Raw genomic sequence first — 17,058 nt, 5'->3', positions numbered from 1 at the left:
ATCCTGTCATTACTGTTTGTGGTGCAGTCTGAAAAATAAGGAAATTCTGGCTCTCACACCTCTGCGGAAGGAATGAGGAAAACAACAACAGCAAACAATATGCAAAGTGTCTTTTGTGTGTGTGTGTGTGTGTGTGTGTATTTAAAAATTGCGATATACTGTATGACCTTAAGCCTTATAAAATCTAATTCTTGGTTTTATATTTCGTAGAAACAGAATACAAGCCGCTATAAACCCTAGATTTGATATCAGCATGAAATACAATTATAAAACTAGCATGACACTTAAACCGCTCACATTTCTAAAACTCTGAACCAGCCATTATTTCAGTACACAATTATGAGGCAGTGTAACACGAACTTCACCTTATATTTTACTTCGGAAAGATTTATTATAAAGAGGACTTAAAAAGAAGAGGAAGAAGAAAAGATTTAAATCAGAATCCCAGCTGTGTTTAATAAAAAGGCCGCAGGGCTTCAGTCCGTCCAGCACTTTTTCTCCATTTGCTTTCGTCATCAGCAGAATGGTATACTTATTACAGATATAGGAAATACTTTTAAAAGGTTATATACTAACACCGACACTCCTTCAGGAACATGTTGTAACTATACACAAAAAAAGACAAATTTAAGTAGAAAAATACTGCTAAGACAATTTTTTTAACAACAACAACAAAAACAACGTCAGGTTTAAATCGTTAAAATGTAAAATCTAATTCAGGATCAGTTTCATTTGACTCGACCTCAAATGTTTTCACTTTTAAAGTTAATACACTTACTAAGTGTAAATAGTAATAGTTACACTTACTATTTTAGATAACATCATATTTATGACAACAAAAAGTTTTTTTTCTAGAAAACATACCATCCAATTAGTTTAGTCCAAAAAAGCGAGATAATTTTGTCGTTACTTGTTGCCTTGAGTCATATCCGTGCTCATTTTCTTCATTTTCATGCGTCGATTCTGAAACCAGATTTTGACCTGCCGCTCGGTCAGTTTGAGGTCGCGTGCCACTTCGTACCGACGGTCCCGGGTCAGGTACATGTTGAACAAAAATTCCTTTTCCAGCTCTAAAATCTGATATTTCGTGTAAGGACAGCGCTTCTTTCTGGTCGACTTTGCACTTATCCAACTGACCGCAGGATTATCTGGAAAAGAAATAAACGAATAAATGAATAAATAAATATTTCTTCTATGTGGCTGTTTGCAAAATCGCTCGCTTTCTGTTTTTTTAAGTAGGCTAATTATGTAAAATAAAATATAAAAAATTAATTAAGTAATTAAAAAAAATTAAACACTTTCTTTTAATATTCCGGCCACATTTCTGAACAGTAGCTGAACTGTTTCTGAAGTTAAACAGACTTCAAAATAAAAGTGCAGCGATGTGCCATGGCTTTATTGCCTCATAAAAGACTTTTAAAGCCGTCATGTATCCAACAACTCAATTACACTTTGTTTTGTTTCATTTGTAAGATTTTAGATGTTTAAAATGTCAACTTGAAAACAAAAGCACTCTTAAAATGACATCGGCTAACTGTGTGACGCCAAACATCTTAAATATCACAAAATCAAAATGTGTGTGATTATTTTTTAACAGAAGTCTTTCTAATTCGGTAAATAAAGAAATTTGCTGTGAAGTCTGATGTTCTACTTCACACAAGGCTGGGTTTTATAGCCTCTTTATGACTCATATCTGTTTATAACCTTAAACCCTGTGTAGAATCTGATCTATAATTAGACTGCAAATGTGAAACACCTTAATAAATAAATATAACCAAGACATAGCTCTTAATCTTTATTTATCACCTTTGAAAGTGTCTGATTAGCTTCTCCTGTAACAAGAGAGAATTCTCTGCATCATCTGCGTTTTAAGGATAGCATATCTATCTATCTATCTATCTATCTATCTATCTATCTATCTATCTATCTATCTATCTATCTATCTATCTATCTATCTATCTATCTATCTATCTATCTATCTATCTATCTATCTATCTATAGTAACGAATGGAGAATAATGTGGGTGCCTGTCCACACTTTCTAACTCGATGCCCAAGTTCCAAGTTAAACCTCATGCTCTCATGCAGGTAATAAATGCAAATGTTTCCTGTTTACAGTATGCAGTAAAAGAAATACTGCACAGTCTTATTCAGTGTCTTCAAATCTTCCCTCAACTTCCTGTTTAACGCAGGACAGTGTTGCCGTAACGAGGGAGAATTCAGTTTGTTTATTGCTTACGTATCACTATTATTATTGCAGAAATGATCCAGCTCATATATAAATATATATATATACATTATATTTATATATTTATATATTCATATAAAGTGTCTTAACTAAAAACAAACTTTATTACAAAGCATTTGTATCAACATGCCATAAAGTGGATTGAATGCAGCCTCCATTTTAAGTCGCTTTAGAACAAAATGATTAGGTTTAATTTTGTCTAAAATTTCCCGAGGTGACATTTTGCGCCATCATGTAGACACTAAACTCCTCTTCAAATCTGTTATTTCACAGTAAATCGACATGGTTGCTTTAAATGATTGCGTTACAGTTTTACTTTTCTTCCATCAGCCAGCAAAACGGATTATATTGGCATTATTCAAATGTAAACAAGGGTTTGTAAATCTCACCCGTGCATTATGACTGTGTACACAGACAAATCATCCGAATATGCTATTTAAAATGAAATGATGCAACTTTACATCTACCCAGTGTAAACAAAGAGATCTTAACGTTTTATCTACTAAACTTGATTGTTTATCTATTTTTTAATATAATAAAGTAATCTACGAATGCCATTTTCTCTAAACAGACTAGAAAACATCTGTTTTCCATTCCAGAGTAACATGAAACGGATGTAACGTGTTTGTATTTTGCAGTAAACAAATCCACTTTGCATTATTTTCACTAATCGTCGTGGTAACACATGTAAAGTGAGTAACTTACTGGGATCTAACTCGGGTTTGTCTTCTTTAGTCTGTCCAGAGCTGAGTGGAGAAGTGTTGATCTGCTGGATCTTTGTAGGAGTCGATGGATTATAGAAATAAGCAGAATTTTCTTTATGTCTCGTGTCTGAGAAGTCGTCAAGCTTCAGGTCGTAATTTCTACCGCTCACTGCAGGTTCAATCCACGGCTGTAAAAATCTCGAGTCTGCGCCAATTCCCGGATGTTTGGCATAAAAGACGGGTTTCTGTGAATATCCAGGATCCCACGCCGACGTGAAGACTGCGTTTTTGGAAGCGAAACCGCGCGGAGAAAGGTGTGAACAGTCTGCTGATAAAAATGGCGATGAACACATGTCTGTGAAATGAGCGCTGGCCTTGAGAACCTCTGGAGGTTCATTGCTTATCAGTGAATCCACAAAATAGTTCGCCGACATGACGACGTCCTGCATGCATTCAGATTAATATGGAGTGTAATGTCTGTTTGTGTTTAGTGATACAGTCCAGACAGGTAATTATTTCTCTCGCGTATTCTTCTTAGCCATTGGTTGATATTGAACACGTGAGGAGGGGAAAAAAATCCACACTGTCGAAATATTTGGACAGTAGGCCTATTGGTCCGGACTTTAATATGCACGAGGGGGTTTTGCTTAAGCTACATGAATCAAACACTTATCAGAACAGTTATCAAAGCGGATTTATTTAATATAATAAAAATATATTGATAATAACAACAAGCTTTACTCCTACACCCCCAATCCCCACCCATTCCCAGGGGTGTTAGCACCGCAGCCTCGTCGTTTGACTCAGCCAATATATTTCTGTTGTTTCTGTTATTTTATTTGTGTGTAATTCTCGTAACATGGGTCATTATTAAAGAAAAACGTTTACCAGAGTAGTATCTTACAAAACTCAACTATATCTGTGGTCTGAGAGCTAGACTAAACAAATTCTAACCCGAGTAAGATGTAGTAGATGTAGCCTATAATAAAACCCAGCTTTAATAAAATGCGCAATGTGAACTTGAAAACGCATGAAACACACACCGCTTACTGCTGAAGCAACAAACCCACAGGACAGTAAACTGCTAAATTCATTTTTAAAGTATCTGAGTTCATTCCAGGGTACGAGAGAGAGACCTCGTGCTGCTTGGCTCGTGCTGCTGAATCTTTTAAGAAGACTTTTATTTTAAACCTATGTAAACGCCTTTACATTTCACTCACGTATTTTGTTTTGCATCTCCAAAACTGCACCATGGAAAAAAAAAGACATCTTTGTCTCCAGGTGTTTTATTTATGCACATCTGTATGTTTAGGAATGTCATTTAAAATATTATTTTAGCTTTCCATCAATAAATACAATTTAATATTTGAATGAAAAGCACGAAGGCATTTCAAATACCTAAATTTTCAAATAATCAAACATTTAAATTAATTGTGCGTTAAAGTTTGATATTTTAAATAAATGTAATGAACATTTGCTCAGAGATTCCTGATGAGATTCACTTAGTAAATAAACATTTTATTAACGAGAACAATCTCACACTATGAGTTTTAAAACTTAACAAAGAGCTTTAAACTTAATATATAGAGACTAGAACATGTTGCGTTCAAGCTCACGGTTCAGCGATCTTTTAAACACAACTCTGTGTACTTGTTTTGTGTGTTACACTTACAACACAGCGGTTATACATTTCAAACTAAACCCATTATTTAATATTGATAGGCCTTTCTAGTCATATTAAAAAAATGGTTTAAGGTTAAGGGTGGAATTAACAGTTACAACATTTTGACTGTAATGTGTGTTTACAATAATGCCACACAGTGCAAAAAAAAAAAAAACCCCAAAAACTATTTTTCCAGAACTACATGCGGAAAACCCCAGCTGTACTCTAGTTACTTTGTTCTTTCAACTTTTTGTCTAAATTATCTAAAATATATAGCTATCTAACTAACGTGAACTACCTAGCGAGCCCGATTTTAGCTAACACGGCGGTGCTTCATCTCTAGTTTAAAATACGCTAAAATAATTGAAGCTGTTTATTCATTTTTTATGTTAAAGTGCAAGATGGTAAAAGGGCGGGGGGGGGCGGGTGTCGTACTAATCATGTAATTTTATTACCTCTATATTTATTTCTAGCCTATAGCAGTCAAGTATACTCTTGTTCCAAGGTTTAGGAAGTTTGTTTTCTAACATTAAATTTCACATAAATGTTTTAGGCCTTTGTTTGAAGTGAACTATTATATTTAACTGCATCTGGGGAAAAAAACATGACTGATTAAATAAGACGAGCCAGACTTACAAGTTTTATTAATCCTCAAGTGATCTCCTATCTATCAGAGCTCTTCTTGCTTTCCATAAAGCATAAAAACTAAATATATTTGATTGCATTTGCTTATCACTTGCACTGTTTACATTCACTCTCATTACAGGAAACAATCACAGCTGTACAAGCAGCATGGCGGATTATATGATCGTGTAAGGCGTACAGTTTGTCCCTGTTGGTGTTATGTAATCTTTATGTAATAAAATGAATAAATAATTAATAATATATAAAATCTCCAGGTTTGGGCCTTGCATGAAGCACTGCATGACTGCACAGAGGATGAACTTGGTTGTTTTTAAATGCAACACAATGCGGATGCAAGCTACACATCTCCTGTTGTGTTATTTTAGTTTACGAACATAAAATATAGAGTGTTTATTTGACACGTATATTTTTTATTCACTGCTACATATAGGAAGATAGAACTCTGACGCTGTTTATTAGTTGATTTAATTAGTTGAGTCCGGTTAGAGAAATATCACCCTCATAAACACTCCGAAGGCTTTACCCAAGCGTCTGTGTATAAGAGTTTTGAAATGAAAGAAATTAGTTTTCTGAAAGCTGTTCCAAAGCCGTGCTGATTCTTATTATCGCATACAGCTATTGTAGTGTAAGCATGCGAAAACTTACAGGGAGAAGTCATGAAATGCATGTAGTATTTTGTATATACAATTCCATTAAAAGCAGGTAAGAATGAACAAGGCAGTGGTTTGGATGTTTTTACACATTGCATATTGAGCTTCGACCGCTAACCCCGCCTTTCACCATAACCTTAACCATTCCTAACTTTGACTCAGGAGTTGCCTGTGAGACAGTGCTGCCAGTCCCGACAGATCAGTGGCAATGGTGGAACCTGAAACTAAGAAAGTGAACCTTTGAGATGCTAGAATGCTGCAAAAACAAAACAAAAAATAAATCTGGAATTACTGCTAATAATAATAACTAATAATACGTGCATACACAAAAACGGATTATATTACTCGTGTTTAAAATGTAACAGGAAGGAAGTTACTGGCCTTCCATGTGACCTGAATAAGTTAATATCATTTCGATATTAATTAAGGTGTGGTTGTTGTTGTTGTTGTTGTTGTTGTTGTTTTTTAAACTATTAACAGCATGTAGGCTAGTAAATATCCAGTATTAAGAATAAATGCTCAAATCCTATGAAGGCCGCTCTTTTGCACAGCAACCTGTGTTTTAATTATTAATTATACCAATTTTTATTTAATATTTTTATCTGTTGCTTATGTTTTAATTAAAAATAAGCAAGCAAGATAATCTCATCATGCTATAACATGCTATAACCATGTTTTGTCATAATAAATGCAAAATATTTGTCGAAAAATCAGGATTTGAAACATGTATGTGACATAGGAAACATTTCATATCAAGATGAATATTGAAGCTCTGAAACCTATTTCCTGCACTTCTCTCTGAATAAATTCACTCTTTCGTGCATGATTTTTGTATGAATCAGTTGAAAAAAAAAGTTGAAACTTACACATTCTACAGAAATAAAAATCCTTGGAAAAAAAGGGGGAAAAAAAAGTCCTATCAATTGCTCTAACGAGGTATGTATGCCTTCAGGCACCGAGTTCGCCCTTTTTTTTCTTTTTTACAGCCCCAATTTAACTCACTGAAGACTTTTATTGACACATAAAACCAAAGAGAACAGGCAGGGGTTTTCTGTAGATAACATAGGCGAGACGGTGGTTCATTTCAAATGCCAAAATGCCATCTCCGGAAGAAGAAGAAGAAGAAGAAGGAGAGAGAGAGAGAGAGAGAGAGAGAGAGAGAGAGAGAGAGAGAGAGAAAGAGGGACAGAAGGGTAATCTGAAGTAAGTGGACGCCCTTGATGAAGGCGAACTGACGTAATCAAGGCAGTTTCTTGTTGCCGAGGCAGGAAGTTTAATCCCAACAACATGAAACTACCTAAACCACGCATCAGCTGGAAGGGACGGGCTCTCCAGTCAACGACTTTCAGACAATGACTACCCCCCCCCACACACACACACAAAAAAAGTATGGCTCAATAGCGTCTTCTGTATGGGTTCTAGCCAAAAATCTGTTTAACAATTCTACAGCTGCAAAAAAAAAAAAACCCTACCTCAGTGCATGACATTAAACAATACCAAGCAATATATAAAATTTTAAAGATACTCAGATTTCATATTTTCAACAAGAATATACAGAGAGCTAGCACATACCTGTCAACATAAAACACATCTACGTCTATCTCGTGCTCAGGCAAAACAAACAAAACATTCAAATACCGTCACTGAGTAGTGTCTATATAACATGGCGTGCATCCACTTACTATGAAAAATAAATCAATAAAAACATGACATCTGGCTGTTCTCATAACTACAGTCGCAGATTATGAAAATGAAACAGAACGACATGGCTTGTGTTGTAAAGAAAACACAAGATGAACACACAAAAACCATCAGTGTCACGTACAAAACAAACCAGCGAGCCTTTTCACTCCACAACCCTGAACAACACCGCCTGCTATAAAACAATATTAAATGTTGCTGCTGCAGCAAAAAAAAAAAAATCCAGTGCATCTTGTCAGAACAAATAACAGCCAGTGTTTTCATTTTCCCGCCATCAAAATCGTCGATAAACCGTAGTAATGAGACGATATAATCAATACTGACTTCCTATCAGTGATGAACGACCGTGAAGTCCAGTGTGTCAGCCCAAGCAAAGAAAAAAAAGCCCGTGTCTTTGCCCAAGCTCTTACCTTTTTCACCGCGTCCATACGTTTCCTTTTATACGAGCTCCTTCGTCCCAATACACCGCGTGCCTTTTTCATCCCTCGCCTGGCAATGTGTGCGTGTTTTTTTTTAATCCAACCATCACAAAGTAAGATCCTGACTCGTTCTACAGCATATGAAAAGGAGAAGCGTCCTCTCTGTAGCCGAGCACTGCAAGCCCATCCTCCTCTTCGGCGTTAAAAACACTTTTTACTGCAGCAGCAGCACATTGTAATTTGCAGATCATAAAAGCCAGCTCGGGCGATCCGGATCTAATACAGTGACACTGATATTTTATGAGTCTGACTTATTATGGTCACCTGGCTGATATTTAAATCAGCATTATGGCTTCACTTACATTGCTAGCATTCCCCCTCTCTCTCGTTCTTTCTCTCTCTCTCGCTCTCTTTCATCTGTTCTCTTTGTCTTGAGCGTTTTCTGGGACTAAATATATAAGAGCATTAAAAGGTGCATGCATTTCTTTCATTACTGCCCAGTCCCCAGAGAAGGTGTTTTATTATTTAAATAATAAAACAACAGGTACTAGATAGGCGATGTGTGCGTTATGTAAAGCAGATTTAGCTGGATAGAATAGCTGGATTTGAATGAAGACTGTATGCTTTCTACACTACGGATTTTTTTTTTTTGCTATGCAGTTGTGAAAATATTTATTTTTGAAGAATGTGTGTGTGTGTGAAATAAACGACAAATCATTTAAAACTTTGTTCTCTTCATGCATTTCATATTAAGAGGTAATATTAAGAGGGATATGTTTAGGTGAGAGACCTGTCGAGCTCTGAGTTTTGGTAGTCTGCAGTAATTCCTTACAGCTTCTCGTGTCAAAAAACCGATCCTAATCCGTAAAGTGCGATTCACCCTTTGACCTCATGGCGGTGCTCTTCTCTCAGTCAAACCAAGCTCGCTCTCTAAATATGGAACCACTGCTGGATATTACATCATATAACATACATGTCTTTTTTTTCTTAAGCACAATCATTATCTTTATTCCCCCAAATATGTTGCGTTATTCACTAAATGCGTTGTATTTTAAAGCTTGTACGATTTAACCAAGATCTTAAACGATTTGGATTCCCAATAAGTGTTTTCGTAGTTCCAGGTGGGAATCAAATCGTGTTAGATGTCGGTTGAAGATCCACCGGAGAATATATTCGCCTTTACAAATCGATCTAATCGATCTTCAAATATAACCATCTTAAAAGAAGGCGTTTGCATTAAGTGTGCAATGAATTTGCACAAACTGCGCGTGATTTCAGCAAGGTTTATTAATCCTATAGCATGCATAACATGTATGGCAAGATAACTACATGTTATGGAGCCCAAGGTTAATGTCCTTTAATTAGATTACAGCACTGCAGCCAAATGCATTGGTTTGTTGGATCAGTTTATACCTTAATTACAGAGGCTTACCTTCTCCGAACTCACCACAGGCACACGCTATTATTAGGAGAAGGAACAACATCTTTACACTAGCTGCCATGATTACTTTCCGAGATATTTATCAGCACCCCTTGAGGGAGACTGATATAGATCTTTCTCATTTACTTTCTGACAGAATCTTCTTTAGACGCGTTAGGAATTAATGAACACTTTTCTTTAATTGAATTAATACACACATTTGCACCGATACACACAATTAAACAAACCTTCCAGACAATCAGAAAAAGTGTTGTTTTTTTTGTTTTTTTGTTTTTTAATAATGATTTTTGAGCTAAGACAATCTGGGAATACACTGAAAACCTGGGATTTTGCTGTATATTTATAACTGGAAATAAGAGCGAACATTTTAAAATAAATAAAGATAGAAAAAGCTGAATATTTTAAATATTTAATACTCACAATTCTGAAGCAGGTCGCTATTTAAAGAAGAGCACATCTTGATATTGACTGTTAACTCCTTTATACAAAACATCAGATGTTCGTCTTCTACTAAAGCAGTCAGAGGACACGGCGATGGATTTGACCTACCGTCAGTTTTTTTTCGTACTCAAGCTCGTGCAGTCCAGAACAGCTCGAGAGTACGCTGTCATTAAAGCATAAGGTGAACGAACCAAATACTTAGAAATTCTGAAATCCGTGCCTTAATTTTCGCTCGTTATTGTCAATAATATCATCTGTAATGGAAAGCACTGTATTACTGTAAAAATAACAATGAATACAAAAAAGGAAATAATTTCACTGGTGTCCTCAGATCTTTCTTCTTCATTATATATTGGATAAAGGTTATTAAACCAGAACCGATCGGTGCATATTGTTTTTTTTTCTTTACTAGAAAAACGATAGGCGTAAACAAGGCGAGCCGGCTGGACGATTCCACCATGGGTCACTGTTAAGCCCATTACGGCCTGGTTGAAGGCCAACACTCAGTCCAGTAAAACCACAAGAAAACACACCAGCATTTAAAAAACGCTGAGGAAGATGGACGCAGAATTTAAATGAGTGAAATACGATGAGCTCTCTGTTTTTTGTTTTTTTTACAAGAATAAACATAGAATCATAAGAATTATAATCCTTTTTTAACTTAAAGTAAACACAAAAAAAGAACAGAAACGGAAATGAAACAATACAATCTGTTGCGATAATTTTTAATACAATTCCAGTTACGCTCAAAATTTGCACAGAACAGTGCTATTTTAGTTATTAGCTTCCCGGAAGTAGAATCTATTTACACAATATGGTTATTTATTATAAAGCGCTACAGACTGAAAGATCGAATCGATGTGTGTTTTAGTAAGTAATGAAATTAAATCAAATCGAGTAGGGTTAATATCAACAAATTGTATTATGTTTGAGAGCAACAGATAAATCAAAGCTAAAACTCGACATTGTATCGACATTAACTAATTCTATGTGGTATTAAAAGAAACTTCTTTGACGTGTAACTGATTGACACATGAACCGACACGATGAAGGTCAGTATGATTAGAACATTCTTATTATCGATGCTTATAAGCTTACATTACGCATATATAACCTCTTACATTTCTAACTTATTAAATGCACTGGCTGTTAGGTTTAGAGCTATTGTTTTCTCGTTAAAGATCTGTGTACTGAATTTGCTTTTTCATGTGTAGGAATTGTCTGTGTAAATAATTTCACCTTGGTTTGATTCACATTTTTATTCGCAACAGATTTAGTTGACCTCGTATGTGAGTTTCTCAGATTCGGACCGAGGTACAGGCCTGCTTAAAGGCTCGCACTTGAAGACATTTCAGCAGTATCCAGGAACGGAAATCTCACGAGAGTCATTTTTCCCGAAAAGATCCACATGGTGAGGTTTAGAGGTTTTTAGGAGTTTTTGTCAACACTTACCGTTTGTATATCTGGTAATATTCTGGAGTAACACGAAGCGAGATAAAGTAGTTGTGGTAAAGTTTTTCCCCCCATCAAATTCTCAGTTTCGATTTTTTTTTTCATAAGACGATAAGTCCAGTACAAGTCACCCCTATTTTAAAAGTGGAATGATCCGTTTTCCTGGAAACATGCTGAAGTATTTTAGAGCTGAATAAAAGAAAAAACGGCCGGCACGCGCGTAATTTTTAATTCTTATTACTCTATTTATAAATTCTGATATATTCACAAGGTGACCGTGCTTTACACCTAGAACCGAGGTGTCATTATTGTTCCTTTCCATTTTCAATATTTATATAAAATCACGGAAACAAATCGCACTGTCCGTTTAATTTATACAGTAAAAATCAAATCAAAACAAGAACATGAAATGAAACAAAAAATTTACAGTGTCCAGAATTTATACAGAATAAAATAGGCATGATAGAAATTGCAGAGTGGGTCACGGATGCAGATAAAAATGTCATGTTGATATTGTTAAGATAGAAGCTCGAATAGTAAGAAAGGTCACTAATGACTATGTGCTAATGAGTGTGTGGCTGTTTTTTTAAACGAAATTTCGTATTTTATATTTTTATTTTAAGGCCTAAAATGTGTCTGAAGTGACATTACGACAACAGGATCAGGAAACACGTCGTAGCTGCCATGTAAGGTCCTTCTATAATACACTACCCACTAAGTGAGCTTCTAAATACAAACAGTAGAGAGAACCCTTACACTGACTTTCACTCATTTAACATTCAGTTTTCAGTTAAAACATTCTTTTGAATCACTGTATCCGATCACCTGATCATTTGCCAGTCTTAGAGAAACTCAATATTAATCGCATCCACTGCTCAGCATTGCTCTCTCCTGGACTGGAAGATCAGGACCTACACACTATCACTGACCATACAGTCGTTCATTGGTCCACCACTTCTTTACTGCCAAGGGAGTGATTTTTTTTCTGCTTTCTGTGCGGAGTAAGAGCGCCATCGTGGTGGCTGCGAGTTGTAACTACAATCGATCATAAACGAACGTCATGATCTGTAAACAGAATTGATGGTTCAATGTTGTGATTTCAATTTAATAAACCATATTAAACATTATTATTATTAATCATCATATTACAAACACTTTATACAAAGCCTTTGCTTGTTATATATATATATATATATATATATATATATATATATATATATATATATATATATATATATATATATATATATATATATATATATATATATATATATATATATATATATAATGAGGAATTGCATAATGGCTCATATTTATTTATTTAGCTAACACTGGAGAGTTACTCTTTAAAGCAGTACAATTTATAAATGTTTACATTACCGAAATAAACTATAGCATGCTGTTTTCACCCACAAGCTGCTGTAAATCATCTTATTGATTAAAGCTGTATATTCTTGAGAAAACACAAATGTAATTCTGAAATAGATAATGAAAAGATTTTAGACCTAGGGTTTGGGTATTGTGTTATATAGTGAGTGCTTATTTAGCGTCTTCAACAAAGGCTACTTTTCTCCTTAATATTAACTTGAACATCTACACTGTGTGTATAAGTAGATAGTATGGCCTATGTGTGTGTGTGCTTGTGATTGTGTGTGAGCACTGAGACGCCAGATATTTGACCAGTGAAGGTCACTAACACGGACCCTTGTTTTCATTCCAGATTCATGGCTTTATGCCCTTGTTTTCCCTTCCTCCACACTTAGCACAGAAGATCGTGTTGGTCGTGTTGTTTAATCTAAATTCGAACGTGCAGCTAAAATAGCTCTCCCTCTTCACACCCAGCAAATTTTACTGAGGAGCTGAAATTACATCTGAGTCTTGCCCACTCGGTTTTAACATCGTGTTTAAGCAGTACTAATGCTCTGAATATCTAGGTTATTACAGGCCTTAGCGTCCAGTAATATTTGCGCCAAATACCAAAACTCCAAATGCATGCACCCGGTCTATGAGCCACAACATTTCACTTCTGGGGATGTTACAGTTATCTTCATGCCTGGACTCGTGAACTATTTAGCATCTTTAAGAAATAAAACAAATGATAAAAATATTTCAGTCTTTTCCACCACGTGCCATAAAGTGTGAAATTTATTGTAAAACTGTGTTTTAGCGCCAACCTAGAAAGTCTAGACTACTGCTAAAAGTTCTAAAATTATATATAAATATATAGAAAGAAAGAATCTTTTATATATATATATATATATATATATATATATATATATAAAGTGATTGTATAAAGAAAGAAAGAAAGAAAGAAAGAAAGAAAGAAAGAGAAAGAAAGAAAGAAAGAAAGAAAGAAAGAAAGAAAGAAAAAGAAATATTTACATGCAATGCGACACCATCCATTTTCAAATCACACTTTAATTCATCATTCGTCATTTTTTTTATTTTTATGTTATAACGAACAGGAAATTGCACTGAGCGCAAATATTAAATGCAGTTACACTAAAAATACATAAAAAGAAAGAAGTACTCAAATATTAGTGCCACTACACCCGCCATTTTAGGTCAAATTAACGCCGTTGTGCTGGATATTTCCTCGCGCTTCACACCAAATTGTTTGTGCGAATACTTTGGACTATGATGACGACAGACAGATGTCAGACCATGTTGTCAGTTGTTTCATTCTAATAGAGAGAATAAAATTACTCCACATCGACAGTTACACTACAGAAGCTCAGAATTCCTCTGACATCATTTTGTTGACATTTCAGCATCGAAACAGTTCAGTTCAATGATACGAGTTCAGATAACTTTGGGTTTACTTACAAAGACGGTCTAATTACAATACAACAGATAATAAATATAGGTGTAGCTGGTGATATTCCTCGGTTTTCTCGGTACGTCTCGACGATAACTAAAACTGGGTGTTGTCCTCTTTGTGCGCGCGCGCCCCCCCTGGAGCAACAGACCTCGTTTAGCATTGCAGCAACTCACCAAATCTCGTATATCCGGCGTCGTGAAAGTAGCCTAATATTTTTGGAGGGCTCAAGAACGAGCTGTTACTTGTTGAAATGTCTTGTGGCTCCTCCTCTTCCGGAAGGTCAGTTCTTTGGAGTGGCACCAAACCGCCACAGACAAAACAAGCGCGGTATGCCTCATCTACTCCAAATAAATATTTACTCAGGAATAACTGCGAAAGTCGTCTAGATTTGATCTTACTGACACACTCACTCTTTCTTCAGGATAACAATGATGGTGTTGTACAGGAGGGTTTTGTATTTCGAAATCCAAACTATTTATGTTTTAAACTATTTAAACTACTAATGTTTTGGTCTTGACATAATGAGATAAGCCGAGTCTCACTCATTCAGTTATAAACTAGGCTGAATGCCAGCAGTACAAACAACAAACACCACAAACCGAAATTTGTTCATTCTAAGCTAGGGTACATTAGCACAGTGATTTCCAAAATCTTTCCTTTGTATTTTTTGTGTTTCATTTTCATTAATACGCACGTGCTGTATTGAGAATGGTTTGTTTAGCGGATCAGTTTTATTGGAAGTTGGACAAACAATAAATAACCTTGGCAGGTGTACTCCATTATCAGTGCAGAGAACCATTTTAGTTGCTTTAGGAAAAGTAAAAAGTAACTCATGCTTAATGTCCAAGGCTTGCTCTTGTGAAACATGGTTGTCACGTGCAAAAAAGAGAAAGGAATTAGCAACATTACTACCTGTTCATATGTTTAAAAGCGACAAGGGAAAGGCCATAGCATGTAGAGGCACAGGTATCACTCTAGAAATAAGCAGTTTGACACCAACTCTGACCTCAAGCCACATGTTGAGGGGTCTGTTAGCCTACACAAAAAATACAACAAAAACTATTCTGCAAATTTAACTTTGTCTTAAATACACATAGAAAAAAATGTTCTTTAAAGGTTCTCAGCTTCCAAAAATGTGTCCTACTTGGAACCCTTTCTGTTAGACTGTAGGATCCTACACAGAACAGTTAAGAGTTCTCTCACAAGGTGAACTGAAGAACCTTTCCAGGTTCTAACATGTGTGTATGCATGGAGGTGCCGTACATTGTGTGTTCTTGCCCTCATTCGCTTCCCTAGGTTGAAAAACCTGGATAATTTGTTGTTGAGGTAATAACTAAACCCAACTGCACATAACAAAGGTGTAACATATACAGCTTGCTAAATAAGTCTTGTGTTAAGAACGCAGGGCACAAACAGATTTAGGAGACAGTTAGTAACAAGCAAACTAGTCGTTACTAAGCACTAAGTGTGAAATCTAAGGTTTTAACTTAAGAACTTAAGAACAGCTGGTGCAACTCTATCCAGGACATGGCTGCTTTATAAGCAGAAGCATGAAGTAGGAGGTGGGAATAAAAAAAGCAGCTCTGGCAACCTGATGCTAGAGTAAGAGTATACAGTCGTGAAAGGGCTAAAGTATCTCGGCAGGGGACCAAGTGAGTACAGGAGTCTAAAATACTCCACCCCCATACTCGCTCATTTGCACACATGCATAAACATTTCTCATACGTTGGCTTTTATTTCCTAATCCTTTCCCTTTTCCATTATGTTTGAGTTTCCTTTCCTTTACTTTGTCAAATGATCCTAACATCACTAACATGTCATTATGAACAATGAAATGACATGATGACATCATATTATAACAGATATATGTACACAATCGTGCTGTAATCCACTCTTCCTCTCCTTTTAGGACCATGATGATGGCTTTATTCAAAGCTGATACATGATCCATCTACCTCAAATGAATGTTAGCCAGATGTGCAACGAGCTATTTCACAGCCTCTGTGGGAATTTGAATCCAGACTCTTACCGTTCGGTCCATGAGGCCCCGGGATTTGGAAAACTTTTGATTTAATCGTGGTGCCCTTATTTTGTCTCTCACCACTGGCAGACTCCAAATGTCAACACTTCAGCCTAGATCTAGAGGCTTCCATCCAAGACTAAGTTTCTGTTGGCTTAACGTGTAATATGGTCACTCTGTAGTGAGGATATATCAAACCGGCATGACAAACTACTTTATCGCATTTCTTTTAAAATTATATCCCACACCCTTAATATGCTATTTTTTTCATCCTGGGTTTGTAGCTGAGTCATGAGTCTTTGGTGAACACTGAAAATCCAGACTAGATGATCTTGACATTTATAAGACAAATAAAAGATTTTGTTGGGAGAGGATTTAGGAGGCTTTTTTGGACCATATTTGGGAGTATATTCAAATTTAATTTGACTTGCTGTGAAACTTTTTTTATTGCTGTTTAACTACATAAATGTTTTGAAGGTGTTGCTGATTCCCATTTCTGTCTAATTAACAAGTTTGTGATTATCAGTTAAACGGACTATGTATTTTACTTTACAATACATTAGAATAATTGGACTTATTCATTGCTTGTAAGTTAAAAATGAGACGTAAATGATTAACCTGACTTGCAACAGGACACAACAGGTCCGTTTTCACTTTTTTTAACACGTCGTCTTTTTCTCTGTCCTTGTCGTCGTCATTTGTCTCTCGCTCATTCAGCACCAACAGAGGTTTTTTTAGATGGCGCTTTATGGCGCGGGGTTAAAGGTGTTGGCCTTGACTTCACGGAAGTTCAAAGGCAATTTGTGCTGCAATAGCGTGGACCTTGAGCAGAACCGCCACATTCCCGATAAACC

The 17,058-nt window shown here is 35.8% G+C and overlaps 1 protein-coding gene across 2 annotated transcripts; it reads right to left on the bottom strand.

Annotated features, from left to right (window-relative positions):
• Positions 1-352: 352 nt before the first annotated feature.
• Positions 353-3,470, bottom strand: LOC131342457 (homeobox protein Hox-A9-like). Of its 2 annotated transcripts, XM_058373390.1 has the most exons (3): positions 2,953-3,470; positions 865-1,148; positions 353-605 (listed from the first exon to the last, which is right to left on the bottom strand). In XM_058373390.1, the coding sequence occupies exons 1-2, from the start codon at positions 3,398-3,400 to the stop codon at positions 907-909; spliced, it is 690 nt and encodes a 229-aa protein (XP_058229373.1). In that variant the 5' UTR covers positions 3,401-3,470; the 3' UTR covers positions 353-605; positions 865-906. The 2 variants fall into 2 exon arrangements, with proteins under 2 accessions (XP_058229373.1, XP_058229372.1); XM_058373389.1 differs by having other exon boundaries at positions 353-1,148.
• Between the last annotated feature and the right edge of the window lie 13,588 nt (positions 3,471-17,058).

This window comes from Hemibagrus wyckioides, linkage group LG21 (assembly GCF_019097595.1).
Source record: "Hemibagrus wyckioides isolate EC202008001 linkage group LG21, SWU_Hwy_1.0, whole genome shotgun sequence".
Taxonomy (NCBI): Eukaryota; Metazoa; Chordata; class Actinopteri; order Siluriformes; family Bagridae; genus Hemibagrus; species Hemibagrus wyckioides.
The sequence above is the reverse complement of the archived record's forward strand: the minus strand, read 5'-3'. Positions and strand labels throughout refer to the sequence as shown.